At 47.4% G+C, this 14489-nt stretch overlaps 1 protein-coding gene across 1 annotated transcript in view; it reads left to right on the top strand.

Moving 5' to 3' along the window:
* The first annotated feature begins 794 nt into the window (after window positions 1–794).
* LOC126263454 (trypsin alpha-like) overlaps window positions 795–14489 on the top strand; it is a 179377-nt gene continuing 165682 nt past the window's right edge. Inside the window, exon 1 of the mRNA XM_049960547.1 lies at window positions 795–1152. Coding sequence (XP_049816504.1) covers window positions 795–1152 — 358 coding nt within the window. The remainder of the gene's footprint in view (window positions 1153–14489) is intronic.

The raw sequence follows: 14489 nt of genomic DNA, 5'->3' as shown, positions 1-14489 counted from the left end.
ACTTCTGCCAGTATCTCGTCTCGTCTCGTCTAAAGCTGTGAGGACGGGGCGTGCGTTGTGCTTGGTGGCTCAGTTGGTAGAGCACTTGCCCGCGAAAGACAATAGTTCCCGAGTTCGAGTCTCGGTCCGGCACACAGTTTTCATCTGCCAGGAAGTTTCATATCAGCGCACACTCCGCTGCAGAGTGAAAATCTCATTCTGGAAATACCCACACATACGCACACAGAGAAATACACACATACCCGCACACACACATACAAACACACACACACGCAAACACACACACACACACACACACAAGCGCGGGTGCGTGCGCACGAGGTGTATGTGAGAGACAGACGAGGGAGACCTCAACAGATGGTCGACGTAATTGGTCGAGTGACACGGGAACACTTAACAGTGAAAAATTGTAACTGAGACGATTTCGCAGACTTGATCTGTTAGTAAAACGAGTTAGAAGATACTCTTTCTCACGGTATCTCTTGTAATTATAGTCTGTCATCAAAGCCGTATTGCTGATAAGCAGCCCGGTGTCATTTGAAGAAGAAAACAGTTTTGCATTCTCCGAAATATCCGAGTTCTTCCCCTGAGGTGTTTTTATGTTCGAGTAAGATAAGATCTTAACGTATTATTGTCCAAAGCCCACTTCGATTTATCTCAGGAAGGCACGTGGCTGCTCTGAATGTAGAATTCATAGTTCGGGATGAACATTTTATCAACGTTAACGAATCCATCCCGCCATTAAATATAGGAAATTAAATACAGGAATGTACTTAGATCACTCATCGTCCACCATGCCCCGTGTGTTCATTGCAGCAGTGTGGGTGTTAGCTGCGGGTCCGGCTTCGCCCACCAGGGCGTGGCCCCTGTCCGCGGGCCACGGTCGGGTCATCGGCGGCAGCAACGCCAGCATCTCTGACTACCCTTACCAGGCGTCGCTGCTGCGCAGTGACTCCCATCACTGCGGAGCTTCCATCATCAGCGAGACTTGGACTCTCACCGCTGCCCAGTGCGTCGAGTTCGTGCCCGCAAGCGAGCTGGGCATTGGAGCTGGGACGACGACGCGTGACAGTGGCGGCACAGTTCACACTGCGCTCTCTGTTACGTGGCACGCGAGTTACCTTTACTACACCTATGACTGCGACATCGCAGGTCTCTGGCGTTCCGTACGTTGTTGCTGCGACGCAGACTAGTATGTCGCTGGAATACAGTTTACACAGACAGACTTCAGTGATGGGCCAAGACATCACGATAGTAGCCCACCACTAGTTCGAAAGACGCCTTGTGGCGTTGATGGCGCACCATGTGGTATACTGAGCTGACAAATGTCATGGGATACCTACTAATATTGTTTCAGACCTCCTCCTGCCAGGCGCAGGGATTCATATTGGGTGATGCGTGTGTCCAAATCATTACCTCGAATTGCTCAGAATGTTCTTCAAACCAACTGGAGACAATTTTTGCTCGGTGACACATTTGGGAACATTAAGTCCACCAGTGGCTCTCCAAGAAGCCGAACATTATCACTTCCTGCCAATGACAGGTCCATTTGAAGCAGAGGGACCCGATTCATTCCATGTAAATACTGCTGACACCATGTGACTCCGAAGGCTTTCCCGGCGTAATAATTGATAATATTCTTCACGGGTGTGCAGCCGGATCATAACGTCATCTTGACACAATATTTCAGCGGTCCAACTGGCCGCCATCTTCAGGTGAGAGTGCTGGTACACGATATCGCCAGAGAGTGTACCAGCACTTTCACCTGAAGATGGCGGCCAGTTGGACCACTGAAATATTGTGTCAAGATGACGTTATGATCCGGCTGCACACCCGAGAAGAATATTATACTGACACCATTATGGAGTCACCATCAGGTTCAAATGTGCAAATGTGTGTGAATTCCTAAGGGAGGTCGTCGGTCCCTAGACGTACACACTACATAATTAAACTAACCTACGCTTAGGACAACACACACACCCTCCGGCGGGAGGGGCCACGCTAATCATGACTTGGCGCTTCAACCCGGGCGGCCACTCCGCACGGCTTCACCATCAGGTTCCACAGCACCTTGTTGACATCCAGGGTCCATGGCTTCGTCAGGTCTGTGCCAAGCTTGAACCGTACATCAGCTCTTACAAACTGAAGTCAAGACTCATCTGACGGTTTTTCAGTCCTCTAGGGTCCAACCGCTATCGTCATGAGTCCAGGACAGGCGCTGCATGCAGTGTCGTGCCGTTAGCAAAGGCACTCGCGTCGCTTGTTCTGCTGCCATAGCACTTTAACGCCAAATTTCGGCGCATTTTCATCGTAAGTACCTCATTGATTTATGACGTTATTTCACTCACTGTTGATTACCTGTTAGCACTGACTACTGTACGCAAACGCCACTGCTCTCGGACTCCATGTCTGCGATGGCAGTGCTTGAAATTTGATATGCTCTGCTCACTCTTGACACTGTGGTTCTTGAAATACTGAATTTCTCCAACTATTTCGGAAATGGAATGTCCCATGTTTGTAGCTCCAACTACCATTCCGCGTTAAAAGTCTGTTAATTCCCAGTTTGTGGCCATAATCACGTCGGAAACCTTGTCACATGAATCACCCCAGTACAAATTACCGCTCCGCCGATGCATGGTCCTCGTATCCGTTGTGTACACGATACTGCCGCCGTCTCTATACGTGTGTACTGCTATCCCATGACTTTGGTCACCTCTGTGTATGCGGAAAAGAGAAGAATTGGAAAACACTCTAGTGACCATGTGCGGTCCAAGTGGGGAGATCCCGTCAAATAACAGCCTTTGATATTGTGTAGGTTGTTATTGCTAGGCGGTTGGGAACGAGCATCTCTGGTATTGAATATCTTTTAATCTAACGCACCATATGGCTACAGCCGGCGGTGAAAGTTAGGGATTCCCCCCAAATAAGACGGTCTGATAATGTGTAGGTTCTTATTTCCAGGCGTTTTGGAACGATTATCTAGGAAACGGCGAAACTTTTCGGCTGTGAGCGTACTACAACCATGAACATCTACGAAAAGTGTGAAATCATGGTAGTTTACTGCCTGATTTCACGGAACCGGTCCGTGTACCAACAGTTCCAGCCATATGGTGCGTTAGATCGTAAGATGGCCAGCGTAAAGGCTGAATCGGACATTATTTTCAGATTAAGGATTATTAAGGTTTTAACTGTTTTATTAGATGGTAATTTATAAAATATCACTATCATCTGCTAACCATGTTCTCTAAAATCTACCGATTTCTTGGCCATCAAATAGACCTGATCTAAACCCCTTGGCATAAATCTTGGACACTACTGGGCACCACCTCTGCGTCCACACCTATGATGAACTGCGCTGTGCTGCGCTAGATAGGTAGTCATAATAGAATGAAATTTTCACTCTACAGCGGAGTGTGCGCTGATATGAAACTTCCTGGCAGATTAAAACTGTGTGCCGGACCGAGACTCGAACTCGGGACCTTTGCCTTTCGCGGGCAAGAGCACTTGCCCGCGAAAGGCGAAGGTCTCGATTTCGAGTCTCGGTCCGGCACACAGATTTAATCTGCCAGGAAGTTTCAGGTAGTCATAATGTTTAGGTTCACCATTGTACAGTTCATTATTGTACACAGCTGTACAAGAAATACAAGGAAACACTGACTAAATAAAAATTTCAGAAAATTCAGATTTATTTACGGTTTTCGTGGTGTAATTATTACATATTTATATTGTTTTCAGCTGGACGACATGTCGTTATGGTGAAAAGCACTGAAGTCCCGAAGAAACTGCTGTAGGTATGCCTATTCAAATACATATGTAAACAGGCAGAATACGTCACTGCGGTCGGCAACACCCATATTCGACAACAGATGTCTGGCGCAGTTGTTAGATCGGCTACTGCTGCTACAATTGAATTTGAAAGCTATAGTCGGCGCACGAGCGATGGGACACAGCATCTCTCAGGCAGCGATTAAGTTGGGATTTCCGTACGACCATTTCACGAATGTACCGCTAATATGAGGAATTCGGTGAAACATCAAATCTCCGTCATCCCTGCGGCCGGAAAAGATCCTTCAAGAACGGGACCAACGACGATTGAAGAGAATCGTTCAGCGTGGCAGAAGTGCAATCCTTCCGCAAATATCTGGATATTTCAATGCTGGGCCATCAACAAGTGTCCAATCATTCAACAAAACATCATCGAAATGGGTTTTCGGAGCGGAATTCCCACTCGTGTACCCTTCATGACTGCACGACACAAAGCTTTACGCTTCGCCTGGGTCTGTCAGCACCGACATTGGATTGTTGATGACTAGAAACATGTGGCATGGTCGGACGAGTCTCGTTTAAAATTTTATCGAGCGGATGGACGTGTACGGATATGGAGACAACCTCACGAATTCATGAGCCCTGCATGTCAGCAAGGGACTGTTTAAGCTGATGGAGACACTGTAATGCTGTGAGGTGTGTGCAGCTGGAATGATATGGGACCCCTGATACGTCTAGATAGCAATCTTGACAGATGAAACATATGTAAGTATCATGTTTGATCACCTGCATCCATTCATATCCATTGTGGATTCCGACGGACTTCAGCAGTTCCAGTCCGCAGCTCGTGGTCGTGTGGTAGCGTTCTCAAAAAATGGTTCAAATGGCTCTGAGCACTATGGGACTCTGCTGTGGTCATAAGTCCCCTAGAACTTAGAACTACTTAAACCTAACTAACCTAAGGACAGCACACAACACCCAGCCATCACGAGGCAGAGAAAATCCCTGACCCCGCCGGGAATCGAACCCGGGAACCCGGGCGTGGGAAGCGAGAACGCTACCGCACGACCACGAGATGCGGGCGGTAGCGTTCTCGCTTCCCACGCCCGGGTTCCCAGGTTCGATTCCCGGCGGGGTCAGGGATTTTCTCTGCCTCGTGATGACTGGGTGTTGTGTGCTGTCCTTAGGTTAGTTAGGTTTAAGTAGTTCTAGGGGACTGATGATCATGGATGTTAAGTCCCATAGTGCTCAGAGCCATTTGAACCATCAGCAGTTCCAGCAGGACAATGCGACATCCCATACGTGCAAAACTGCTACAGAGCTGCTCCTGGAACACTCTTCTCAGTTTAAACACTTCCGCTGGCCACCAAATTCCCAGACATGAACATTATTGAGCGTATCTTAGATTCTTTGCAACGTACTGGTCATAAGAGATCTCCACCTCCTCGTACTCTTACGGATTTATGGACAGCTCTGCAGGATTCTTGGTGGCAATTTCCTCCAGCACTACTTCAGACATTGGTCGACTACATGCCACGTCGTGTTGCGGCACTTCTGTGTCGTCGTAGGTGTCCTACATGATATTATGCAGGTGTGCCACTTTCTTGGGCTCTTCAGTGTATATGTTATCCTAAGGCGGAGGGGATATGAGTGAAAGAAGTAAGATGCACTCCTCACAATATAATTGGCCACTGGAATACAACCGATACAAAATGGCATACCTAATGGACAGACCGACATCACCTTGGCATTCTTGACGTGGTCCAGAGATCTGCGTGTGTGTACGCGGAGGGTTGTCACGCTGTTGGAACGTTTGAACTTTGAGCAGTGTCGCAAGTATTCGCGTCTTCTTTTATTGGCAGAGTGTATGTTACGCTGACGAGAAGCTTTACTCCGCTTCGTAGTGATTCCCGCAGAAGTCCTAGTCATATAGTTTCATGGCAGACCCTCTGCTTTCTAAGAAATGCATTGGACAGCTTTGAAGCTGCAGCAATATTTATACATAGCACGACACATTTCACCAACTAAGGGTATTAAAAGACATGTGTAAAACATAAAAGAATGAGATAGCAGACAGCTAATGATAATAGCAAAAATACGTGAAAATAGAAACCGTAATATCATCAACTCCAGACATAGAGTCTGCAAATGAGACCACGTTCATGTTATGGCAATATATTTGTATAGGTCCACCTTGCCGCGCGGATTGTACAATTCGAAATGAATGTTTCCGGGTATTCTAGTCTTCAGTTCACAAAAATATCCTCATGTGAGTATCACTGTCAATATCTGTACACGTAGGTACACACGAGTTTGTGCTTAATATCATGAGTGTTACTTGGTGTCACTATCAGAAAATCGTTTTGGTATCTCACATACGCAATCAGGTTGCAAAGTAGTGGGATGTGACGGATAGTCTGTGATTCGAAGTCAGAATTAGTTCGTGGGGAAAATTGAGTATTCCAGTTGTCAAATACATCAATACTCTATCTATGGTTGGTACTCAACCAGTTGAGTGTGGTAGTTAAAATACGTTTGGGATACACTACGTTTTGCGAAGTTTCGGTTCGAATGCTTAGATGTATATATTGCTCCACTCATTTACTGACTTGAAAATAACATTGTCAAATTTTCAAAAAATGGTTCAATTGGCTCTAAGCACTATGGGACTTAACATCGGAGGTCATAAGTCCCCTAGACATGGAACTACTTAAACCTAACTAACCTATGAACATCACACACATCCATGTTTCTCGCTGAAATTTACATTTGTCAATAAAATTTCAAAAGGACGACTGATAGCTGAAATCTGTTATTTACTAGTCAAGTCCCATAGAGCTCAGAGCCATTTGAATTTGAGCTCCTCCTGCGGCGTTGTTTTGACGGCCGCGCATTGTCAGCTAATGAAATGCACCACCGAAAATTCGCACGTGGGGAAAGAATGCAGTGTCACAATAATGTTAACCGGTGAGTGTACCGTGTTTAAAGATTTGAAGGTAGTACACTCATGCAGTCTTACGACTCCCAAAAACGTAACATCTGGAGCACCAAAACGATCGTGTTCTACAACGCTGGACCAAGCCTCATACGGCGAGACGCGTGAAAACGTACATCAGTCGTTAGCGTTATTGTGACACTGTACACCTTTCCCATGTGCGTCTTTTCAGGAGTGAATTTGGAACTGACTTCTTTTTATGGATGACAATATGCGACCGCGTCGAACAGCGCAGGTGGAAGAGCTCTTGGAAAGGTAGGATTTTCGGAGAATTTGCTGTCCTACTCGTTCCCTGGACTTAAGTCACATCGAACACGTGTGGAATAAGTTGCCGAGACATATTTCATACGTCCACATGTAGGCATGACGGAAAGCAATCGTCAACCGCAATGGCGGAGAATGATTCCTTACCAACTTCGTGGACAGCATAGGAGGCTGTGGCTAAGCCATGTCTGCGCAATATCCTTTCTTCCAGGAGTACTAGTTCTGCAAGTTTCGCAGAAGAGCTTCTGTGAAGTTTGGAAGGTAGGAGACGAGGTACTGGCAGAACTGAAGCTGTGAGGACAGGTCGTCAAAGAAATGGTTCCAATGGCTCTGAGCACTATGGGACTTAACTTCTTAGGTCATCAGTCCCCTAGAACTTAGAACTGCTTAAACCTAACTAACCTAAGGACATCACACACATCCATGCCCGAGGCCGGATTCGAACCTGCGACCGTAGCGGTGGCGCGGATCCAGACTGTAGCGCCTAGAACCGCTCGGCCACACGGTCGGCACGTGTCGTCAGACATGCTTGGGTAGCTCAGTTGGTAGAGCACCTGCTGACGAAAGGCAAAGGTCCCAAGTTCTAGTCTCACTCCGGCACACAGTTTGAATCTGTCTGAAAGTTTCATATCAGCACACACTCCGCTGCAGAGTGAAAATCTCACTCGGGAAACATCCCCCAGGTTGTGGCTAAGCCATGTTTCCGCAAGTTTGCAAGGTAGGAGACGAGGTACTAGCAGAGTTGAAGTTGTCAGGACGGGTCGTGAGTCGTGCTTGGTTAGCTCAGTTGATAGAGCACTTGACTGCGAAAGGCAAAGGTCCCGAGTTCGAGTCTCGGTCTGGCTCACAGTTCCAATCTGTCAGAAAGTTTCTACATATTAGAACGACGCACACTATGCACAGCCATCTTTGGTGGTCATACAGCCTGTTAAGACCCAAGTCCTGCGTCTGGGAGATTACAATGATTCGGGGTTATATCTGTGGTGTCACCGCCAGACACCACACTTGCTAGGTGGTAGCCTTTAAATCGGCCGCGGTCCCTTAGTATACGTCGGACCCGTGTGTCACCAGTATAAGTGATTGCAGACCGAGCGCCGCCACACGGCAGGTCTAGTCTAGAGAGACTGCCTAGCACTCACCCCAGTTGTACAGCCAACTTTGCTAGCGATGGTTCACTGTCTACATACGTTCTCATTTGCAGAGACGACAGTTTAGCATAGCCTTCAGCTACGTCATTTGCTACGACCTAGCAAGGCGCCATATTCAGTTACTATAATCTGAACAGATAATATTGTGAATCATGTACTGTCAAGAGCGACGTTCATCATTAATGGATTAAAGTTAAGTATCAAACTAATTCCGTCCGCTTTCTGATTTCTAATTCCATGTCATGTTCCAGACCTCACGTCAGTATAATCCTTCCCTCCTCATGCCAGCCTGCGTCAGCTAAAACGCCTGCGTTTCGGCCTCCACTAGTAAAATGGTGTTGGCTCTTCTGCCAACACTACATTGGCGACGCGTGTAAAAACGGTTTTCTTATCAATACTGCCCTGATTTAATTGTGTAATGGCTTCGCCACAATCTCCAGATGTACTGTCCGAATTTTATCGCTTACAGAATCAGCAGATGCGGGCATTACTGGATACCCTTGGAGAGCTCGTCCAGGGTCAACGTGCAATGCAAAACGATGAGGCAGCCGCTGCTCCACCGCTAATGCAGCCACAACACGCAGTTGCACCGCCCTTCCGACCTTTTGATGCTACACTGGAAAGCTGGACGGAGTGGTCATGCCAACTTGGATTCGATCTCGCCGCCTACAGAATTCAAGGTAACGAGCAGCAGCCTTTTCTTTTGTCGTCCGTCGGAGTGCAAACCTACCGTGTGATAGTAAAATTATTCCCCCGCCGCGACGTAGCAAGTCTGTCCTACGACGAGATTTTGTCTGCATTAGTGATGGACATATTGGATCGGCAGGACACACTTGACTTTGGTCAGGAATCATTTGAAACTTCGCCAGCCGTGTGTCAGGTTAACCGGCCCGCCGGGTGGGCTGCACGGAGCAGTAAACGGCCCTCTCGCCCATCCGCGCCGCCGCCGCCAGGCTCGCAGCCACGTGTGCCGCGCCGGCAAGCAAATGCAGTGATCAAATCACGACGGCGGTGCGCTACTAAACATTCGCGTGAGAATTGCCCGTCACGCCAAGCTATTTGCTTTTACTGTTATAAAAAAGGACATGTTCAGAGTGTTTCCCAGAAAAAGCTCCGATTGGAAACTCAAAACCATTCCAGGCCCTTTGCTTCGCACCTGAATCGGAATTGAACCAAGGATACTCAGGCTTGCGAAACTTCGCCCATGGCAATTCGTGTCGTTCATTCCACTCCGCCCAGTGCCACTCTCTCTAACAGTGACTGTGTTCGTCCCACAAATAATGTGCGTCGACATCGCCGGAACTCCCGTCAAGTCGCAAGTGATTTTGTACCAGTGTCAGTTCACGTTGTGCGAGACAGTCACTCTTGTTGTCAGGAGGACAAACTTTTTGTAGACTTGGACATTAACTGCAAAGTGATACCATTCCAGCTCGATACCGGACTGCATTTTCACTTATCAATCAAGACACTTACAAACTGCTGGGCACACCTCTGTTGCGTGCCGCAAATGTTAAGTTAACTAGAGATCACTGTGTTAGGACAGTGCAGCCTTCTTGCAACATACAAAGGACAAACAAAACTTGTGTCATTTTACGTCCTTCGTTCTTCTTCTGCAGTGAACTTGTTTGGTTTCGATTTATTTAAGTTGTTTAACTTGTCTATAGTAAATCAGGTCCTATCAGTGAACCAGACTGTGCCTTCAGACAGTGTTTCTCGTCTATGTGAAGAATTTGCAGGCATTTTTGCACCGGACATCGGTTGTGCTAAGAACTATAAAGCACATTTGCAACTGAAAGTAAACGCGCAACCGAAATTTTTCAGAGCGCGCAATGTTCCCCATGCATTGCGTTATGAGGTCGCAAACACATTACACGATTTGGAATCACAAGGTGTAATTGAACGTGTGCAGGCTTCTCTCTGGGCATGACCCTTAGTAGTTTTGCCAAAAACCTTCAGGAAAATTGAGACTTTGTGTGGACTTCAAGGCAATGGTGAATCCACAACTAGTGACTGCTACTTTTCCTTTACCCCGCCCGGACGATCTTTTTGACTGTGCCCGGGCAAATATTTTTGGAAGTGGGACCTAGCAGATGCGTAGTTGCAAATACCAGTAGACAAACAATCCCAGCGCGTTTTGGTGGTTAACACGCATCTTGGTTTGTATCAATTCAAATGACTGCCATTCGGGTGTGCATCCACCCCTGCATTGTTTCAGCAATATCTGCAAACTGTTTGTGCATCGGTCCCTGTTGCAGCAAACTATCTGGACGATATTGTGATCTCCGGAAAGACGGAAGAAGAACATTTAACCAATCTCAGAACATTATTTCAGGTCTTTCGACAAAATGGTCTTCTCTTATGGAAGGACAAATGTGTGTTTTTTGTTCGTGACTTGCCATACCTGGGCCATGTACACAATGCCCAAGGCATACATCCCAGTCCCACGCACCTCCGTGCCACACAAGACTTGCCTCCGCCGCAGAATTTGAAGCAGCTACAGAGTGTGCTGGGAAAAATCAGCTATTATCACAGATATGTGCCACATGCCTCTTCCATTTCAGCTCCGCTTAATCCCTTACGCCGTAAAGGTGTTCCGTTCGTCTGGACGACGGAATGCGAACGCACCTTTCGCTAGTGGAAATCGGCGTTTCTTTCCAATACGTGCCTTACGCCATTCGATCCCCGGTAGCCCCTTGTGTTGATGGTGGATGCATCAGATATTGGGATCGGTGCTGTGCTTGCACATAATGATGGCTCGCGCGATCGCCCTATTGCTTTTGCGTCCAAATTGCTCTCGTCTGCGCAAAGAAATTATTCACAGATCGAGAAAGAAGCATTGGCTCTCGTATTTGGTGTTACAAAGTTTCATGACTTATTGTATGGTCGTCACTTTACTACAATCACAGACCACAAACCTTTGACAATGGCCAAAAGCCACTTCCCCTTGGCAACACTTGCACATCGATTTTGCTGGTTCATTCAGGAATGTTCGATGGTTGGTTGTGATAGATTCATTCAGTAATTTTCCTTTTGTTGTCCGGATGTCTTCCACGACATCATCTGCCACCATCCAAGCGTTATCTGCTAGCTTTTGCATTGAGGGTCTTCCACAGACAATTGTTTCCGACAATGGCCCACAATTCATGTCCGCAGAATTTCAGTTATTCTGCAAGGCCAATGGTATTCAACATCTGACGTCCGCGCCGTTTTCGCCACAGTCAAACGGTGCCGCTGAACGATTGGTCAGGACTTTCAAGTCACAGATGTTGAAGTTGAAAGAGTCGCATTCTCGGGAGGACGCGTTATTGCTCTTTTTGTCGTCGTATCGCTCTCAGCCCCGAGATGGTCGCTCTCTGGCTGAGTTGCTCCATGGTCGCCATCATCGAACCTTGATGTCTTTGCTACACCCGCCGCATCAGGTTCCTGTGCAGCGGCAAATACCTGCTTTTGCCCCAGGCGACGTTGTGTACTACCGCCACTATCGAGGTTCACGGCGTTGGCAAGAAGGGCGCATTCTTCGCTGCCTCGGACGCGCTATGTATCTGGTTTTGGGGGCCTCTGGTGAGGTGCGCCGGCATCTCAATCAGCTGCGCCTCTGTCGTCGCACTGCTGCTCGCCGTCTGCTTTCAGCGACGGTGCTGTCCGGTCAGAGGCCCGGTGACCCATCTATTGACTCACCTCAGCCCCAGGAGTTACCGACGCTGCCTTCCATATTGCTCCAAAGCGACGCCCCCCCGCAGCCGCCGCCTGTTCTCCCGCCGGCGACGCCCGCCGTGGACGCGTCGCTGCAGCCGTCGGGCGCCTCCCTGGGTCACGCGGCGCTGCTCGCTTCCCGTGACGAGTTGTCCTCCGAAATGTAACTCTCGCCCGCTCTGGTCCATATGTCGCCTTTGACCGTTGGGTGCCCCGGCCCGATGGAGGTCGACCCTTCGGGCCCTCCTGTCTCTCTACGGGTGCATACATCGCATGTTGGCGTGCACCCTGGAGTAGGTTTATAGGCGTTCCCTACCTCCCCTCACTCCGCATGGCAGGGTGCGGGTGGCACAGCCTCGCCTGTTGTTAGGCTCCCCACCTCGTCGCATGCGTCAACATGGGGTCCTCCCCACGGCGGGCGGAAGCCTTATACCACCACCGTCCGCCGATTGGCGGGGAGGAATGTGGTGTCACCGCCAGACACCACACTTGCTAAGTGGTAGCTTTAAATCGGCCGCGGTCCGTTAGTATACGTCGGATCCGCGTGTCGCCACTATCAGTGATTGCAGACCGAGCGCCGCCACACGGGAGGTCTAGAGTGCGCGTCATATATGTTGGCGGCCGAGTTTAGGTTTGTTCTGCGCATCTGACGTCACAAAACACAGTCAGCCAATGAACAGAGAACGACGTTGCCAGATCTCGACTGCAGAGCGGAGCACCGACGAGTGTCTTCAGTTTTAGAAACGTTCAGTCATAAAGTAATAGAACAAAAACAATGTCTTGATACCAGACTTTCTTTTATAGAAAGTTTGGAAAAAGCATTCTTTATACCAATTGCTTCGTATTCTATTAATTAATTAAACCAAACAAGCAATAAGTCTTCTAATTCAGGCGATAGCAAGGAAAGATGTTTGTATCAATCTCACGAACCGCTTTTTCGCAAAAAGGACAGCGGTAATTGTTTATTTCCTATTGTTCTTCGACGAATTGTGAGTAATTCATAATCATACCAACAGTGTTTGTCAGTATTTTGCGTGACGTTTAGATACCTCGTGGTGTTTCATTGTACCACGAATTGCGGTAGTGTAACGGTTAAGGCGTTGGGTTAGTAAGCGAAAGGTGCAGAGTTCAAACCTTGTGTGGTGCTTATTATTTTCTTTATATAAGAACAATATCGAAGTGTCTTACTTTACGAATTTTATTCGTTTGAATGCAATTTTTAGAAGTTTCTAGTGCTTTGTCTCTTCATTAACCCTTTCGCTGCTGCAGACACGTGCTCCCCACATTCCGCGCTGTGCGCGATTTTGACATCACTGTACTGCTCACGTGTGCAGACACATGGTGTTCTCACTGCTTTGACACACTTATCATTCGATTTCACAAAAACTATTTGGCCCAAAAATTAGATTTTTATACATCGTCTTGACTGATACCTTCCCCCCATAAATGACTTAATTTTGTTTCGATGTTCAACCCAGTTATTGTGCAACATTAAATATAGTAAACCATTGCACGAAATTTTGAAGAGTTTGCAGAGGTAAATGTCCATAGAGTATACTTTCCGTATGGTCGATTATAGTTGCCACAATGTTGAGAATGAAATGTGGACAAGATACCTAAATTCCATATAAAATTTACTGTGTAACAATATCTCATTTAATTTAAGTACCACATAGGTGTCGTATGTAATATTGAGAAAAGTTACATCTTTCGCGACTGCAACAAAAGTGTGTCTGCACAGGCGAGCAGTGCAGTGACAAAATCACGCACAGCGCGGAATGCGGGGTGCACGTCTCTGTAGCAGCGAATGGCTTAACGCGGCCGTGGTGGCATTACTTCATGAACTGCGCGCTCCCCCCTTTGTAAGCTTGCGAACTATGCTATACTATGGCGCTGCTTCCCTTGGCGCGTGCGTCGTGTGCAACTGGCAACGCAGCAATCTCCCGCGTCTGGGCGGGCATGCGCGAGCCGCCAAGATAAAAGAATTGAACTATAGTCTAGAGAGACTGCCTAGCACTGATCCCAGTTATAGTCGACATTGCTAGCGATTTTTCACTGTCTACATACGCTCTCATTTGCAGAGACGACAGTTCTTCGGCCAACTCTACAATGTCAATGTAACTATTCGCTTTGACAAAAAGTGTCATTATCGCTCAACTTATGTGCATCTCTTACGGTTAACTTAAGTGCTATACTATAGCTACACTGCTCTTTCTGTGTATGTTCCAAGTTTCAAAGGGCTATGGTACTTTCGCTCACTTTCACATGGATGACACTACACGAAGCCTGTTGGAATACACATCTTTCGTCTCGGGGAATACCAGGGTGGCAACAAGAAGGGCATCCGCCTACCCTTTCAACTAACGAAACCATATCCTTCAATAACTATACCGACCCTGCGTCGATGAGGAACAAAGGCATAAGAAGACGCTGAAAGCATTTAAATTCCATCTGTGCAACTACTGAAAAATTTTCATTTACCTTATCATACATCTTTCATTTTATTGAAAGGAAACACAGTCAGTGGTCTACAGTGAAATAGATTTACCATTTTGGTTTCCTTTCTGGGATGAAAAACGCTCTGCAATGAAATATACTGAGTTGAGGTTTCTCACTTACGGTAT

This window comes from Schistocerca nitens, chromosome 6 (assembly GCF_023898315.1).
Source record: "Schistocerca nitens isolate TAMUIC-IGC-003100 chromosome 6, iqSchNite1.1, whole genome shotgun sequence".
Lineage (NCBI taxonomy): Eukaryota > Metazoa > Arthropoda > Insecta > Orthoptera > Acrididae > Schistocerca > Schistocerca nitens.
This window is presented reverse-complemented; position numbering and strand designations above follow the sequence as displayed.